Source organism: Manis pentadactyla, chromosome 9, assembly GCF_030020395.1.
Source record: "Manis pentadactyla isolate mManPen7 chromosome 9, mManPen7.hap1, whole genome shotgun sequence".
Lineage (NCBI taxonomy): Eukaryota > Metazoa > Chordata > Mammalia > Pholidota > Manidae > Manis > Manis pentadactyla.
Genome location: NC_080027.1, coordinates 83,750,340 through 83,769,168, shown reverse-complemented (window position 1 = coordinate 83,769,168; position 18,829 = coordinate 83,750,340). Strand labels below are relative to the sequence as shown.

Below are 18,829 nucleotides of genomic sequence, written 5' to 3'. Positions count from 1 at the left end.
AGCACAAATTTTGTACATGTGGATCTTGCTCCAAATCTACTTACAGATCCACTTGTTAGAAGTTGACCTCACTTAATCTCATGTGAGAAAAAAATATTGGTTAAAAACAACAATGGTCTTCAAAGCTCCTAGTTTTAACCTCTGGTTCAGTCCCATTTTACTAGATTTAAGTGGCTTTTTCTTTTTTTCATGCAGGTTCTGCTCATTAATCACCCCAAGTGTAGATCTAAAGAAGAGTTTATTACCTCTCTTTTTTTGAGTATGTTTAACTTCAGATACACACAATGTAGCTTCTCCTTCCCTATTAGATTCTTGGAAGGTAGGTATATTTTTATAGTTTCCTTCTTGTGACTTTGATAGTTGTGTTCAGTAAGAATGAAAACTATTCCTTACATATTGGGCTCCTGCATGAAAATCAGTTCATTTAAAACTCCTGGAGGTCTTTGGCATGCCAGACATAAAACCATGAGTGTTTGTTTGTGGAGGTAACCATTTTCCAAAGAAAGTTAATGTATCAAGAAATTGGAGAGCTATTCTTTGGTTTCTGGGAATCACTGACTTTAAGGGGCTTGCTTTTGGCATGTGATTTTCAAAATGAATTTAAAATGGGAAGTGAAAAGTTAGAAATATTACTGTGTCTTGAGTACTGGAGAGAAATTAGCTTGCATTGTGCCCATTGTATGCTTAACATAATAGCTTATTTATTGTGTCGTAATAGTTAAATGTTAATGAGCATATATTTTGCCATGTTTTCAATTTTTACACATATTGATGTATTTCTCTTCTTGTACATAAATATAACAAATGAAATACATGTAAAATTCATTTCCCTTTTCATATCTAGGGCCGAAAAAAAGAAAGAATTCTGGACGAATATTCTGATGGCAAGATAATAATGGTTCTTCCTGAAGACCCAAAGTATGCCCTGAAAAAGGCTGATGACATTAGAGAGATGGTTCATAATGATTCAGGTTTCTAACAGGCTCCATTAATGTGCTATTCCAGAACTAAAACACTTATCTTTATTTCTTATGACAAAAAAGTAGTTGGCTGCCTAATTGCAGAACACATTCAGTGGGGCTACAGAGTTATAGAAGAGAAACTTCCAGTTATCAGATCAGAAAGAGAAAAAGTCAGATTTGAAAGGCAGAAAGCCTGGTGCTGTTCTACATTGTCAGAGTCTGCAATCTGTGGCATCAGTCGAATATAGGTATTCAGCATGATGGGTCAGAAGAAAATTGCTTCTCGAATGATTGAATGCCTAAGGAGTAACTTTATATATGGCTCATATTCGAGTAAAGAAGAAATTGCTGGGGGGCGGAAGATGGCGGCGTGAGTAGAGCAGCGGAAATCTCCTCCCAAAACAACATATATCTATGAAAATATAACAAAGACAACCCTTCCTAGAATAAAGACCAGAGGACACAGGACAATATCCAGACCACATCCACACCTGAGAGAACCCAGCACCTCGCAAAGGGGGTAAGATACAAGCCCCGGCCCCGCGGGAGCCGAGCGCCCCTCCCCCCAGCTCCCGGCGGGAGAAGAGCAGGCAGAGCGGGAGGGAGACGGAGCCCAGGGCTGCCGAACACCCAGCCCCAGCCATCCGGGCCAGAGTGCAGGGCCCTCGATACTGGGAAAACAGGGCAGCAAGAACAGTGAGCAGGCACTGGAGGCTGGGCGCCAGAGGACATAAGAAAAGCGCGCGACCATTTTTTTTTTTTTTGCTTTTTTGCTGCTTTGTTTTGGCGAGCGCTTTTCGGAAGTCTTAAAGGGACAGGGACCCCAATATTAGGGAAACAGGGCAGAAAGACCGGTGAGCAGAGGCCTGAGGCTGGCACCGGAGAATAAAGAAAAATGAACGACCACCTTTTTTTTTTTAATTAAAAAATTTTTTTTTTTAATTAAAAAAATTTTTTTTCTTGTTTTTTTTTGGTGGTCGTTGATTTGTTTTGGCGGGTGCTTTTTGGAAGTCTTAAAGGGGCAGGGCGGGTCACTTAATCCAGAGGTAGGGAACCCGGGATCTCTGGGCACCCTAACCCCTGGGCTGCAGGGAGCAGGGAGGCCCCGTACGGAGATAAATAGCCTCCCAGCAGCTCCTGCTCCAACGCGACTCCACCATTTTGGAGTAGCTGCCCGAGCCAGGCCACGCCCACAGCAACAGCGGAGATTAACTCCATAGCAGCCAGGCAGGAAGCAGAAACCCTGTCTGCGCGCAGCTGCGCAGCACAAGCCACTAGAGGCCGCTGTTCTCCCAGGAGAGGAGGGCCACAAACCAACAAGAAAGGAAGTCCTTCCAGCCGTCACTCGTCCCAGTTCTGCAGACTATTCCTATCACCATGAAAAGGCAAAGCTACAGGCAGACAAAGATCACAGAGACAACACCAGAGAAGGAGACAGACCTAACCAGTCTTCCTGAAAAAGAATTCAAAATAAGAATCATAAACATGCTGACAGAGATGCAGAGAAATACGCAAGAAAAATGGGATGAAGTCCGGAAAGAGATCACAGATGCCAGAAAGGAGATCGCAGAAATGAAACAAACTCTGGAAGGGTTTATAAGCAGAATGGATAGAATGCAAGAGGCCATTGATGGAATTGAAATCAGAGAACAGGAACGCATAGAAGCTGACATAGAGAGAGACAAAAGGATCTCCAGGAATGAAACAATATTAAGAGAACTGTGTGACCAATCTAAAAGGAGCAATATCCGTATTATAGGGGTCCCAGAAGAAGAAGAGAGAGGCAAAGAGATGGAAAGTATCTTGGAAGAAATAATTGCTGAAAACTTCCCCACACTGGGGGAGGAAGTAATCAAACAGACCACAGAAATACACAGAACCCCCAACAGAAAGGATCCAAGAAGGGCAACACCAAGACACATAATAATTAAAATGGCAAAGATCAAGGACAAGGAAAGAGTGTTAAAGGCAGCTAGAGAGAAAAAGGTCACCTATAAAGGGAAACCCATCAGGCTAACGTCAGATTTCTCAACAGAAACCCTACAGGCCAGAAGAGAATGGCATGATATATTTAATACAATGAAACAGAAGGGCCTTGAACCAAGGATACTGCATCCAGCACGACTATCATTCAAATATGACGGTGGGATTAAACAATTCCCAGACAAACAAAAGCTGAGGGAATTTGCTTTCCACAAACCACCTCTACAGAACATCTTACAGGGACTGCTCTAGATGGGAGCACTCCTAGAAAGAGCACAGCACAAAACACCCAACATATGAAGAATCGAGGAGGAGGAACAAGAAGGGAGAGAAGAAAAGAATCTCCAGACAGTGTATATAACAGCTCAATAAGCGAGCTAAGTTAGGCAGTAAGATACTAAAGAGGCTAACCTTGAACCTTTGGTAACCACGAATTTAAAGCCTGCAATGGCAATAAGTACATATCTTTCAATAGTCACCCTAAATGTTAATGGGTTGAATGCACCAATCAAAAGACACAGAGTAACAGAATGGATAAAAAAGCAAGACCCATCTATATGCTGCTTACAAGAAACTCACCTCAAACCCAAAGACATGTACAGACTAAAAGTCAAGGGATGGAAAAATATATTTCAAGCAAACAACAGTGAGAAGAAAGCAGGGGTTGCAGTACTAATATCAGACAAAATAGACTTCAAAACAAAGAAAGTAACAAGAGATAAAGAAGGACACTACATAATGATAAAGGGCTCAGTCAAACAAGAGGATATAACCATTCTAAATATATATGCACCCAACACAGGAGCACCAGCATATGTGAAACAAATACTAACAGAACTAAAGGGGGATATAGACTGCAATGCATTCATTCTAGGAGACTTCAACACACCACTCACCCCAAAGGATAGATCCACTGGGCAGAAAATAAGTAAGGACACGGAAGCACTGAACAACACAGTAGAGCAGATGGACCTAATAGACATCTATAGAACTCTACATCCAAAAGCAACAGGATATACATTCTTCTCAAGTGCACATGGAACATTCTCCAGAATAGACCACATACTAGGCCACAAAAAGAGCCTCAGAAAATTCCAAAAGATTGAAATCCTACCAACCAACTTTTCAGACCACAAAGGCATAAAACTAGAAATAAACTGTACAAAGAAAGCAAAGAGGCTCACAAACACATGGAGGCTTAACAACACGCTCCTAAATAATCAATGGATCAATGACCAAATAAAAATGGAGATCCAGCAATATATGGAAACAAATGACAACAACAACACTAAGCCCCAACTTCTGTGGGACACAGCAAAAGCAGTCTTAAGAGGAAAGTATATAGCAATCCAAGCATATTTAAAAAAGGAAGAGCAATCCCAAATGAATGGTCTAATGTCACAATTATCGAAATTGGAAAAAGAAGAACAGATGAGGCCTAAGGTCAGCAGAAGGAGGGACATAATAAAGATCAGAGAAGAAATAAATAAAATTGAGAAGAATAAAACAATAGCAAAAATCAATGAAACCAAGAGCTGGTTCTTCGAGAAAATAAACAAAATAGATAAGCCTCTAGCCAGACTTATTAAGAAGAAAAGAGAATCAACACAAATCAACAGTATCAGAAACGAGAAAGGAAAAATCACGACAGACCCCACGGAAATGCAAAGAATTATTGGAGAATACTATGAAAACCTATATGCTAACAAGCTGGGAAACCTAGAAGAAATGGACAACTTCCTAGAAAAATATAACCTTCCAAGATTGACCCAGGAAGAAACAGAAAATCTAAACAGACCAATTACCAGCAACGAAATTGAAGCGGTAATCAAAAAACTACCAAAGAACAAAACCCCCGGGCCAGATGGATTTACCTCGGAATTTTATCAGACATACAGGGAAGACATAATACCCATTCTCCTTAAAGTTTTCCAAAAAATAGAGGAGGAGGGGATACTCCCAAACTCATTCTATGAAGCTAACATCACCCTAATACCAAAACCAGGCAAAGACCCCACCAAAAAAGAAAACTACAGACCAATATCCCTGATGAACGTAGATGCAAAAATACTCAACAAAATATTAGCAAACCGAATTCAAAAATACATCAAAAGGATCATACACCATGACCAAGTGGGATTCATTCCAGGGATGCAAGGATGGTACAACATTCGAAAGTCCATCAACATCATCCACCACATCAACAAAAAGAAAGACAAAAACCACATGATCATCTCCATAGATGCTGAAAAAGCATTTGACAAAGTTCAACATCCATTCATGTTAAAAACTCTCAGCAAAATGGGAATAGAGGGCAAGTACCTCAACATAATAAAGGCCATCTATGATAAACCCACAGCCAACATTATATTGAACAGCGAGAAGCTGAAAGCATTTCCTCTGAGATCGGGAACTAGACAGGGATGCCCACTCTCTCCACTGTTATTTAACATAGTACTGGAGGTCCTAGCCACGGCAATCAGACAAAATAAAGAAATACAACGAATCCAGATTGGTAAAGAAGAAGTTAAACTGTCACTATTTGCAGATGACATGATACTGTACATAAAAAACCCTAAAGACTCCACCCCAAAATTACTAGAACTGATATCGGAATACAGCAAAGTTGCAGGATACAAAATCAACACACAGAAATCTGTGGCTTTCCTATATACTAACAATGAACCAGCAGAGAGAGAAATCAGGAAAACAACTCCATTCACAATTGCATCAAAAAAAATAAAATACCTAGGAATAAACCTAACCAAAGAAGTGAAAGACTTATACTCTGAAAACTACAAGTCACTCTTAAGAGAAATTAAAGGGGACACTAACAGATGGAAACTCATCCCATGCTCGTGGCTAGGAAGAATTAATATCGTTAAAATGGCCATCCTGCCCAAAGCAATATACAGATTTGATGCAATCCCTATGAAACTACCAGCAACATTCTTCAATGAACTGGAACAAATAATTCAAAAATTCATATGGAAACACCAAAGACCCCGAATAGCCAAAGCAATCCTGAGAAAGAAGAATAAAGTAGGGGGGATCTCACTCCCCAACTTCAAGCTCTACTATAAAGCCATAGTAATCAAGACAATATGGTACTGGCACAAGAGCAGAGCCACAGACCAATGGAACAGACTAGAGAATCCAGACATTAACCCAGACATATATGGTCAATTAATATTTGATAAAGGAGCCATGGACATACAATGGCGAAATGACAGTCTCTTCAACAGGTGGTGCTGGCAAAACTGGACAGCTACATGTAGGAGAATGAAACTGGACCATTGTCTAACCCCATATACAAAAGTAAACTCAAAATGGATCAAAGACCTGAATGTAAGCCATGAAACCATTAAACTCTTGGAAGAAAACATAGGCGAAAACCTCTTAGACATAAACATGAGTGACCTCTTCTTGAACATATCTCCCCGGGCAAGGAAAACAACAGCAAAAATGAGTAAGTGGGACTATATTAAGCTGAAAAGCTTCTGTACAGCAAAAGACACCATCAATAGAACAAGAAGGATACCTACAGTATGGGAGAATATATTTGAAAATGACACATCCGATAAAGGCTTGACGTCCAGAATATATAAGGAGCTCTCACGCCTCAACAAACAAAAAACAAATAACCCAATTAAAAAATGGGCAGAGGAACTGAACAGACAGTTCTCCAAAAAAGAAATACAGATGGCCAACAGACACATGAAAAGATGCTCCACATCGCTAATTATCAGAGAAATGCAAATTAAAACTACAATGAGGTATCACCTCACACCAGTAAGGATGGCTGCCATCCAAAAGACAAACAACAACAAATGTTGGCGAGGCTGTGGAGAAAGGGGAACCCTCCTACACTGCTGGTGGGAATGTAAGTTAGTTCAACCATTGTGGAAAGCAGTATGGAGGTACATCAAAATGCTCAAAACAGACTTACCATTTGACCCAGGAATTCCACTCCTAGGAATTTACCCTAAGAATGCAGCAATCAAGTTTGAGAAAGACAGATGCACCCCTATGTTTATTGCAGCACTATTTACAATAGCCAAGAATTGGAAGCAACCTAAATGTCCATCGATAGATGAATGGATAAAGAAGATGTGGTACATATACACAATGGAATACTACTCAGCTATAAGAAAAGGGCAAATCCAATCATTTGCAGCAACATGGATGGAGCTGGAGGGTATTATGCTCAGTGAAACAAGCCAAGCGGAGAAAGAGAAATACCAAATGATTTCACTTATCTGTGGAATATAAGAACAAAGGAAAAACTGAAGGAACAAAACAGCAGCAGAATCACAGAACTCAAGAATGGACTAACAGGTACCAAAGGGAAAGGGACTGGGGAGGATGGGTGGGTAGGGAGGGATAAGGGGGGGAGAAGTAGGGGGGTATTAAGATTAACATGCATGGGGGGGTAGGAGAAAAGGGAGGGCTGTACAACACAGAGAAGGCAAGTAGTGATTCTACAACATTTTGCTATGCTGATGGACAGTGACTGTAAAGGGGTTTATAGGGGAGACCTGGTATAGGGGAGAGCCTAGTAAACATAATATTCGTCATGTCAATGTAGATTATTGATACCAAAAACAAAGCAAAAAAAAAAAAAAAAAAAAGGGCAGTTCCTGTTTGGTAACCTCCAACGAGTTCTACACAAGGGTATAAAGGGCATATAAAAGTGTAGGCAAAGGGTCTGTTTGTGTTTATACAGAGGATCAAAGCCTAATTGGGCTACCCCGAAAATGAACTAACATACGATGTGAAAAAGAACTTCCAACATCTGCACTCTCTGGAAGACTCATGCCAGAAGATGATCGTCAAAAAACCCCAACAAAGATCCACGCACTGCTACAGCTGTAGATGCACTCATCCCACCGGTTCCTGGACTTGCCATGGGAATGAGGAAGGAGATATCTAAGCTGGCCTGTGCATACAGTAAAACAACAAAATTGGACTAGATCTATACTGTTGGAACTCAACCAAGAATTTGGAGAAGTGCAAATTGTAGCGCTCCAAAGTCTTACAACTACAAACTATTTATTGTTAAAAGAACATATGGCATGTGAACAGTCCCCAGGAATGGGTTGTTTTAATTTGTCTGATTTCTCTCAGACTGTTCAAGTTCATTTGGACAATATCCACCATATCATAGATAAGTTTTCACAAATGCCTAAGGTGCCTAACTGGTTTTCTTGGTTTCACTGCAGATGGCTGGTAATTACAGATATGCTTTGGTTATGTAACTATACTCCTATTATGTTAAGGTGTGTGTGCAATTTAAGTAGTAGCTTAAAACCTATACATGCTGAAGTTACTCTACAAGAAGATATATCAAAGAAATAATCAATCTTCCCATGTTTTCTTCTGCCTGCTACTTCTATAGCTTTTCTTCTTCCTTCCTAATTACAACCCTTAAATAGAATTCGTGCCTCATATCAAATTTACCGAGTATCATAATTCTTCCAAGTGGTAAAGATACCTCAAGACAAATGCTGGGCATAGAAGCCACAGGGCATAAATATGCAAAGAAGTAAAAAGCTAACTTTTTCAAACAATAAGGCTTCTCTCTCACTTACCAACTTCACATTTCCCTGTATGGCCCCGGAAGATGACTGGTTAGCCAGAGACGGGTAAGATTCCTCAAGGGAGGAACAACCTAAGACAGGCACAGTCGCAGGGGGGCCATCAGGTGAGAAATTGGGGATCAACAGAGGTGAGGCTTAGAACCTCACCCCCCCGTTCTGAGAGAAATCTTCTGCATACGTGGATGTTTTATTGCCCTGGTCTAGCTTGGATTAACACATAGTCTACAGGCACACACCTGATCATCTACATGTGCTCTCTTACAACACTAAACTATGTTTTCTACCTTTATCTTGTATCTACCTACCACTTCAGCATTTTATTAAAAATAATAATAATAAAGAGAGAAATGTGGTATCCACATATAAATCAAGTATAAAAACCAAATGAGTATTCATATTTGAACTGACTGTTTATAGTTCATAATGCATGAGCAAAACCGAAAGTTTCTGTGATGACTGCCCTTGTACTGTTCACTATGTAACTTATTCATTATGTAAGAATTTGTTCTACATGTAAAAACTTGTTTGTTATGCCTCAGAAGATTGGAGACTGACAAAAATTAGGCTTGGGGTGGAATAATGATTGTGCATTGAGCATTGACTCCCCTATACAGAATTTTATTGTCGTTAACAACCATTTGATCAATAAATATGAGAGATGCCCTCACAAAAAAAAAAAAAAAAAAAAAAAGAAGGACAGACTTCCAATGGTAAAATAAATTAGTAACCGGGATGTAATGTATAGCATAAGGAATATAGTCAAGATATTGTAACAGCCTGGTAGGGTGATAGCTGGAACCTAGAATTATGTATATAAATGTTCTACCACTGTGTTGTACACTTGAAACTCATGTAATGTAATACTGTGTGTCAACTACCCTTCAATAAAAAAAAAATAATTATTGAAAAAAAAAAAAAAAAAAAAGAAGAAATTGCTTTCTCAGATCCTACTCCTGATGGAAAACTGTTTGCAACACAGTACTGTGGCACTGGTCAGTTTCTGGTATATAATTTTATTAATGGACAAAATAGTACGTACAACAAATTCTTGCCTACAGTACTAGAACACATCTACTGAAGAGAATGGATAGGTGGCTGACTTTAACCAGGAACTAGGGCCATTTTTACTACAGTGAACTCAGGACTAGCAACAACCACAAGGTTGTTCCATTTTCATAAAATTGGAAACTATGTAGTAATAGTTTATTATTGTTTTGTTTTTTAAAGAAAATATGTTATCATCTTTTACAGAAATTTATAATTGATGTATTTTATCTATAGTTATTTAGACATGTTTACATGTAGCAGATAATTGTTCATAGTGGACTGAAAACGAATGCAGGGACTATGGTCTCAGTGATAAGCATATTTTGAAGTTTTAATATGGAAATATACCAGTGTAGCTTGGTACTTTATTTTTTTATATTGATCTGCTGATACCAGGTATAGTTTTAAAGATTGTATTTTCACAGAGCAGAAACCAATATTCTTGAGTTACTATTCAAGGAGGGTACATATTTACATGTTTAGGAACTCAAAGCAAATTATTAAAGGGCCTGAAGTAAGTTTTGAAGGAATTCCCATAAAAAAAACAAAGTTCCAGATGAGCCTAGCCATTTCTCTCCTTCCTGTTTCTGATGGCAGGAAGAAGTAGGTGGTAAGGAATTGATAGTTTCCCTCTTGGAGAGATATAAAGGACTAGAATAACAAAGGTACCCTCTACAGTTTCTTAATCTTCTATTCTGGTTTCATTTCTAAAAATAAATGGCAGTTTGGTCAATAACAAATCCCAAAGAGGTTTATAAACATCTGTGGAATAGTTGGATGCTAAATATGGATGACTTGGTGTCTGCTTTGTTACTCCTCAGAAATACTGCACTGCATATATGTCCTCCTTACTGGACTTCATTTTGATACTTGTCAATCCTTCATACTGTCCTCTACTTTTAAAGGGTTTATATGTTGAAAACTGCTGTGGTCTTTTATGACCTGTATATAATGTAGGGTAAAATAATAAAATACTTGATAGCTTTTAAAACAACAATAACAACAATGGAAAAGATACAGTGATTATTTGTTTTATAAAATTGCTTCTCATAACTTATTTGAGGTCCCTTTAAGCAGCAAGCTACCAAACGTTATATGGTATGTATGCATCAACAACGTAACTTTCATTTTGAAAGAGCGGGTTTACCTCAATCAACCATATTGTTAAATCATATAAAAACTGAATCAAACACTTTAAAAGCAACTCATATATTATACAGGGAAAGGCACAGCCATACAAGAAGAGTTGGATAAGGTGTAAAGTTTTAGGGTCCTTTGACTTGAAGTAAACCATGTAAGGGTTATAATTTCTCAGGACATGAAGATCCAAGAATTTTTCTTTAAATAGTCACAATAGAGAAAAAAATCAAGACTATGCCATAAAGCAAGAATTAGTAATTAAGCTCTTACTTACATTTATCTAGCCAATTCTAATCATTTTGAGTTAAATATTTTGGATTTCCTTAAACTTATCTAAGAGTTACTAAGAACGGATTTGGCTTTTCCATAGTAGTCATGTTTAAATTTAAAGTATCTGACTTTGCTGATGGGAATTCTGCCTCAGGCAATATTTTCTGCTGGTCTGAATCAAAATATGGTATCTTATTGCACTTACTGTTAAAATACAAGGAAATGGTGTTCAGATACTCATATTTGCTAGCTAGTCTTCCTTTTAGGATATATTAGTTGTGGGGCCTCTTGTCAGCATGTACAAGTGACATAGCTGTAATGCATGCCTAGCAACTAGAAACCAGAGTAGTTTTTATGTGCAGCTAATAAAAATAACTCATTACTTTGTAGTTCCATACTCCACATACAATGCTTTACCACAACATGTAACTCATCAACTCATATGTATCACAGGAGATACAAAATGGAAACAATTTATCACGATGAAATTGCATGTAGATGAAAACTTTGTAAAAATCAATCTTCTAAGCTTGTTTGTGCAGTTCCAGGGCCTATGGCAAGGTTTGTGTATAGGAGGCATTTATTAAGTGTTCAGTTATTAAAAAACAAAATTACAAAGACACCTGTTTCTTACTCAGTTCTTTCTACTTCCAAAAGACATAAGGAAATAGGTGACCCTCATCTGGAATACATACTTAAATCAAAACAAGAGGAGTGAACAAACTGGTATGTCAGTGTTTTTAAACAGAGAGCCAAAGAAGGATGACATATTTATAAAGAAGCTGCTTACCTTACAAACAGAAAGAACATTAACATTTATCAGTTTCTTGATGATCTGAAAAAAGAAATTGATAATTTTATATAGATGTGATCACAGAAGCAAGCATATTAGATAAACATACATCGAATCTAGAGATGCATTGAAAATTCCTCCAGATACAGTAGAGATCTTGAAAAATGACAGGAATTGGGGTGGAGATGCAGATTTTATTTTATTCTGAGTTTCATAGTACTTTTCTACCTAAAGCAGCAATTCAGGCTAATATGGAAAAAAAGGTGTATATGCAAAGTAAAATCTGGAAGTAAAGAGACACCCTAAATCTAAAGTAAATACACAATCTCTTCTCTATTCATATAGAAAGGAGAAATTATTGACTCTAAGATTTTTAACAATTTCTTAAAAATTACATATTCCTTCAATTATATGCCTTTCTGGATTTTATTAAAGAATTATGCATGTATCAAGAATATACTTTCTTTTTGGTAGAGCTATTTGCCTGAATAAACAACACTGCTATATTTTAACACATTTATGATATTAAATTGATGTTTAGAATCCTGATACTTAAAACAGACTTGTTTTGAAATAATAAAAATAAGATTAATAAAACTAGAACTATTATTGAACCTGGTACTATACAAATGAAGTTATAAATATTTTCTCATTCAAGCCTTCTAACACCCCTGCAAAGTGGCCTATTTTATGGACACGGGAACAGAGACTAAGCATGGCTGGGAACATCCCTTTGGCATCTCTGGTAAGAAGTCAAAGAGCCAGGGGGTGAACCTCAAGCAGCTGGACTTGAGGGCTCAGTCTGAACCAGAATACCACACTGACTCACCAATACTTCCTCTCACCAGAATACACAAAGGAAGACTTACATTGTCCAAGTCAGGAACATCCAAGAAGTATTCCGGATATTCATATGACATTCCAACGTTGTTTACTGAAAGAAGATAACACCAGTAGCTGGCTAACATATATGTTTTATAGATTTATTGAAACAATGAGATTAAATAAGGAGATTAACCATACCAAGACTAAAATGATACATACAACACATCAAACACTGTTTATGCCTAGAGTGACCTTTCCCACACTTTTCTACCAAAATCTACTCACATATGTACAATTCAAATGTTTCCTCCTTCATTAAGCCTTTCTGTACCTACCACCCAACACCTGACTAAAGGACTTTTATTTGCCTCTCAATTTCCATAGCTCCTTGAAGTGAGCATATATTCTGCCGCTGTAATACAGTTATTTGTAGATATTGCTTAAATTTTCATGATGTAATAGAAAAAAGGGAGAGTACTATAGTGTAGGAAACTGAAAATGTCAGTTCTACTTATAACCGTTTCAGATGTGTGGTTTGGGGTAAGTCACATAAGATACGCATCTCAGTTTCTTCATCTCCAAAATGAGAGCTAGCTTAATTATTCAGGAAACATTTGCCATACACCTATGTGTAAGACATGTGCCAGGAATTATGAAAACCTGAAGGAAAAAGGCAGTTTCTGGCATCATGGAGCATACTATCTAGGAGGGAAAGAAAGGCACTAAATAAAAAGAATTAAATAATTATTTCATTGCAAAGTACAAGGCACCATGGGAGCCTGTCCTGGAGAATCTGACCTCATCCAGGAGGTAAAGGAAGGCCAAAAGGTGGGTCAGACTAAATGTCTCCAGTGAACCATCCATCCCTCCTAGATCTTAAGCCCTGACAGTCAAGGTCCTGTCTCAGTCTTCCTTGTATCCTCCCTCCTCAATCACCTACCCTAAGATTGGCTTTACAAAACAATTGAAGAGTTATGAACAAATTTTATATACAATTAAGTACATGATTAATACTCAGATATTCTATGGTTTTCCCTAGTCCTGGAAAGACAAAGACAAACCCAGAGTATGGACCATTTGTAGGAATCGAAAAATAAACATAATATCTTGGAATTTATTTTAACTAATAATGAAATGGATAATCATGTCTACATTTAATAACCCTATTCGGTAGCTCCTATTACTGTTTCCCTTTTATGTATTAGGAAAGTGAAGCTCACAGTTGTTAAGTAACTTGTCAAAGGTCACAGAGCAAAGTAAGGCTGGGATCCAAACTCGGGAAATTTGACTTCAGAGACTAAGCTCGCCACCACTACATTAAAGCATCATATGCTCTCATCCAGTATTCAGCTCAGGAAAAAAAAAAATTGGTAATAATTGGATAATAAACAGAAATCTGATGGCAATGTTTAAGAAAACTATAAAGTGTTTGAAAAAGATTTCAGTGGCAAAAAGAATGAAATTATGATCAGTCTACTAAAGCTTATAGGGAACTGTACCAGGTAAACCTAATGGTAGTAATAGTAACTTTTTCAATAGACTAGCAAAATTAATGCTTCAGAAGAACTCAGTAAGGGTCCTATATTTAGGAGTAAGCCAGTTACTTGTGGATGTCAGTATCAAGATTTTATCTGCAGAGTTTGGTCAGGATGGCTTGAACAATGTCACTGAAATCTATCTGAAAATCTATAAGCAAAGAAAACTATTTAATTAGGATTGGTGCTCATCTGAATAGATAGTATTCAAACATAATTAATAACAGCAGGTCTAAATCCATTTTTATTTTATTCAGCAGGTTCCCCATCCACCAGGGGTTCTAAGAATCAATTTTATATCTGTTAACAATTAGGCCAAAATTAGTTTAGCTGAGGCTTTCACACACTTGACTTTGCTTTAACCATCTATAGAATTACAAAGGATGAGCAACTTGTTTACAGTGTGACTAAGAGAAACAATAACAGCCAAAATAGCTGTTAAAATGCTAAGTCAGTAAAGATAAACAGAATCCTTGATGAAAGGCTTCGCCAAGTTGCAATATTCTTCAGGATTAAAAAAACATTACATCATGAACAATGATCTCTTACCTCCTTTCACTTTCCTGTACTTAGAAAACTTTCTATTTTCAGATTTCTTTCTAGCCCAAGGAAATATTAATGCTCTATTTCAAAATTCTGGAGAAAATTCAATACTGTAACTATAAATCTTCTAAAATCCAGATTTGGGTTTCTAAAAAAAAATAATAATCTGGGAGCTTTGTACACAGCAAGAGTTTACTTTGTAATCTTAACCTGTACTACAAGAACAAAGTCGAGCTAAAAAAGCCCACGAATAACTAACCAAGAAGAAAATGCCACTCTGGTTAAGGCTGCGTAACGACAGAAAGTCTTCAGGTGTGTCTCTGCTGAGCAAAAGAAAGCTATCAAAACTACTGACACAATGAAAACGTGAACATCTATTTAACATAGCTCTAAAAGAAAACATGTCTAATGCTGAGAACTTTAGCCTAAAGAAATAAATAGTGTCATCTTTAAGGGCTATATGCTTTTATGACCAAAATACACACAGCAAAAAATGCTAAAGCTAGAATAGCTCTTTCAGAACACTATGCCAATTTTATGAGGGGAAGTACATGCCAAGGTCACACTGGCCATTTGTTCTATACCAGGGATTAGGGCTCTTAAATCCCTTTCTGTTTTATAAATTGAACCTTTTGCTTGTGGAATATACACTATCCGTAACTTCTTCACATGACATGAAGCATACTGCACAATAATATGCACTTCAGTAAGCACAATAAGCACTTCACTATTATTTAAGTGTAGAGAAAAACAACTGTTGCTCTCAAAGACTTATTTCCATAAATTGCACGACAGCGAGCATCTTTTGGAAAACGCAAACCCACTGCAATTTTATTTTGAGACATTAGGTGGCAGCAATCACCAACCAGCAGGAAGAAAGCTTTTCAAGGAATTTGCAAAAGAAGAACGCAGGCTTCCGTGAGGAGTGAAGGTTGAAATTATTTCCTTTATAATGTAATCTCATTAGGAACGGGTGCATGCAATACCATCTTTATATTCAGGATTCATTATAGGATTCACCAAACAACAAACCACATGTTGTTTCAACATCTTTCAGAGAGCTGAAAACCCCTTATAAATGGTAGCATTTTAAATTGGCATTAAGGATGTTGATCAGTGAGGGTTTTTTCTTAATTCTTCAAGTTAGGCAGCAGAGACAGATTTTAAAATTTGTATTCAGTGACCTGCAAAATCCTCTCACTTGTGTGAAAGATACTGGGTCTTCCCAACAATGAAGGGTGTCCATGCAACCTACCTCAGTATTCCAACCACTACAGTAACCACCCCAGGACCCTGAACAGATACAAGATACTTCCTGTTTTTCACTGGAGTTCTCCAGTTAAGAAGAGCTCAACAGAAGGATGAGGCCAACAAAGAACAAAGGTGAAGATAGACAAAAACAAGGACAAGGTAAGTGGAAAGAGATGAAGTGGCAGCAGAGGAACAATCCTAACAGAGTTGAGCCTTACAGGCAAGAACTGTCATGCGCCCTGCTCAGCGTGCTCTCCATGTACCCCACCCAGAACTTTCAAAAGCACCGATACCTATAGTATTGTATTGTAAATATTCAGAAAATCCTTGGAGTGATTCTGGACGTTCTAAATTATATCATACTACTGTTCTAAAAATCATTTCCAATTTCCACATCTCATACTTATAAAGAAAAGAGAACATTTATAAGATTTCTTTTTCTTCTAAACTCATTTCCTGCTGCTGCTGACCTTACTAGGCTTAGAATCCTTTATCAAAACCAGCTGCTGTAGAGACAATGATGTCATTAGAGAATTAGATATTTGGTATCTGGGTTGGGCATAAAGGAGGAGCAAACAACAATAAGTTTCTAGAAAATAAAAATCCATTTGAAGCAGCATAATAATTGCAGATACAGGCAACCACACACAGATCACCTTTTCCAGATTAATCATATGTAAGAAATTAAGGTGGTATAAAAATGCATTGCCTAAAGGTTAGACTTCCCAATATATATCAAATAATGCAAAATATTCTCTATTTCCTCATCATCATATCAAAGTACAAAATGTTAAGTGTATGTTTCAGTCCACATGTAGTTACATACACTAATCTAGTTCAAGTACTCAAAGTAAACACTAGAGCAATAGAAAGCCTTTAGAGTTCATTAATAAAAATGGCTTAGAAGAAAAATGCTGCCACCATATTGTATTTCAAAATAACCTAATTTATCAAAGTATAGACTGCAGTAATGGTGTATATACCAAAAGTGGAGGGAAACCTCTCCTGTGTTAAGCTTTTGAAATGAAAGGGTATGGATTCAGCGTCCTATAATAGACCTGCGTTTCAGTCCATGCTCTACCACCAGCTCCTAACAAGAGGCAAGTGATTTCACTCCAATAAGCCTCAGTTTCCTCATTGTCCTTATATATAAAAGGGTTAATAATTAAAAAATTAAATGAGACAATATGCATAAAATCTCTACCCCAATGCCAAGGACATACTGATGTATATTAATAGGAGGAGGAGGAGGGAGAGTTGTTACTGTTGTATGGTCATTTATTCAACCAGTATTTACTGAACTGCTTTGTACTCTGTAATTATTGAAATGCTGTTTTAGGTGCTGGGGATGCAGTAGGACAGCAAGGTCCCTGCTTTTACCATGTATGACCAGTATCAAATTGCTGGAGAGAGAGCTCTGGGCAACAGTTAATCAGAGTGACTGTTTAACTGATTAAATTTATCCCAATTGTCCCTCTACTCCATTTGACTCAAGTAGATCTAGTCTTACAGTCTACAGAGAGTCTGAAAAGTGATGCAAAGAAAATTCCTTCTTTGCCTTATTTAACATATTGCTGTAGCTAGCACATGTTCATACTCTGACAGATGATATTTGGAACACCATGCAAAACATTTTGCAAACTTTACAGCTTTCAAACACTTGTGAGTAGAAATTTCTAAATAAAAGAGAGTTTACAGGGTTTAAATTCGCAGTGCCTTTAATCAGAAATGAAAAATTAAGTTTGAGTCAGAAACAATACAGCATAACGTTTCATTTCCACTATTTAATTATAAAGTGCTATGTGATCCTCATTATAAAACTAGGTAAGGTTTGACATGTATAAACTTAGATGAGAGGATGAGGAAAGAAGGATGACATGACGTTGGTACTTTAATCTTAGCAAATGGCAGGAACACATCAATTTCATAAATTATGGTTCTATTTATGTTTCTGAAATCATAGCTAATTACCCAGTTTTAAGTTAAAGGTTCTGCTTTCAGTAATACCATTAGTGGTTTTTAAGTAAGAAGAAATACGTCTGAATTCTAAGTCTTATTCTCATTTTAGAATTCAATCTCATTCAACACACCTAATGGAACTCTGACACACTAAGTCTGATAATGTTCATGGTATAAAAAAAAAAATTCATGTACCTCTTCTGCCTGCCATGATTGGTTAGACCAGGCTTTTGCCTCATTCAGTAAAGGATGGCAATCTGCTCCAGAGATCCAAATGTCTGCTTGAATCGCCACTTGCATTTCTCAGAGTCCTTTCAAGTTTAACATACTCCAAACTGAAATCATCATATTTCTCTAAAGAATTTGCTCCAGGAAAGAGGCTTAAAGATAGTGGCATGAGAAGTGAGATAGAAACATCCTCCCAAAACCACATATAATACAAAAATATAGCAAATACAACTAATCCTGAAAGAGTGACTGTAAAGAAGACTGCAACAGACTGCCTATATCTGGGGAAAAGAGAAGACTTCACAGAAAGGGTAAAGTAGCAAAGCCACAATCCGGTGGGAGCCAAGCCCTTCCCCCACCTCAGCTCACTGGCTGGAGGAAGAGAAATGCAGCAGGGAGGAGGTGGAAGCCTAGGACTGCTGAACACACATTCCTGGAGATATGCTCTGGGAGCATGAAGCTACGCTACATGGTGCTCTGGAGATTAGTGGGGTTGGAAAGAAAAGACAGGCAGAATACTCAGAGAAACTGAGATTCCAGCCACTTGTGGAGAACAGTTACCCACAACTGGCCACTCTGGGAAAAAAGAAAGGTGGGCACTTTGAAAGACTCTGAACAGCAAGAGGGCTGATAAAGGGGCAAGGATTACACAGAGCTTGCTGCTCAGAAGAAAGGACAGATGAACAAAACTGT

General features: G+C 37.6%; 1 protein-coding gene across 5 annotated transcripts in view; it reads right to left on the bottom strand.

Moving 5' to 3' along the window:
- The window catches only part of HSD17B12 (hydroxysteroid 17-beta dehydrogenase 12), a 224,495-nt gene that overhangs the window by 48,138 nt on the left and 157,528 nt on the right, over positions 1 to 18,829 (bottom strand). For all 5 annotated transcript variants that reach the window (XM_057507571.1, XM_036891682.2, XM_057507572.1 and 2 more), the window contains 2 exons: positions 12,665 to 12,729; positions 11,793 to 11,837 (listed from right to left, as the gene is read on the bottom strand). In XM_057507571.1, the coding sequence (XP_057363554.1) occupies positions 11,793 to 11,837; positions 12,665 to 12,729 (110 nt within the window). The remainder of the gene's footprint in view (positions 1 to 11,792; positions 11,838 to 12,664; positions 12,730 to 18,829) is intronic.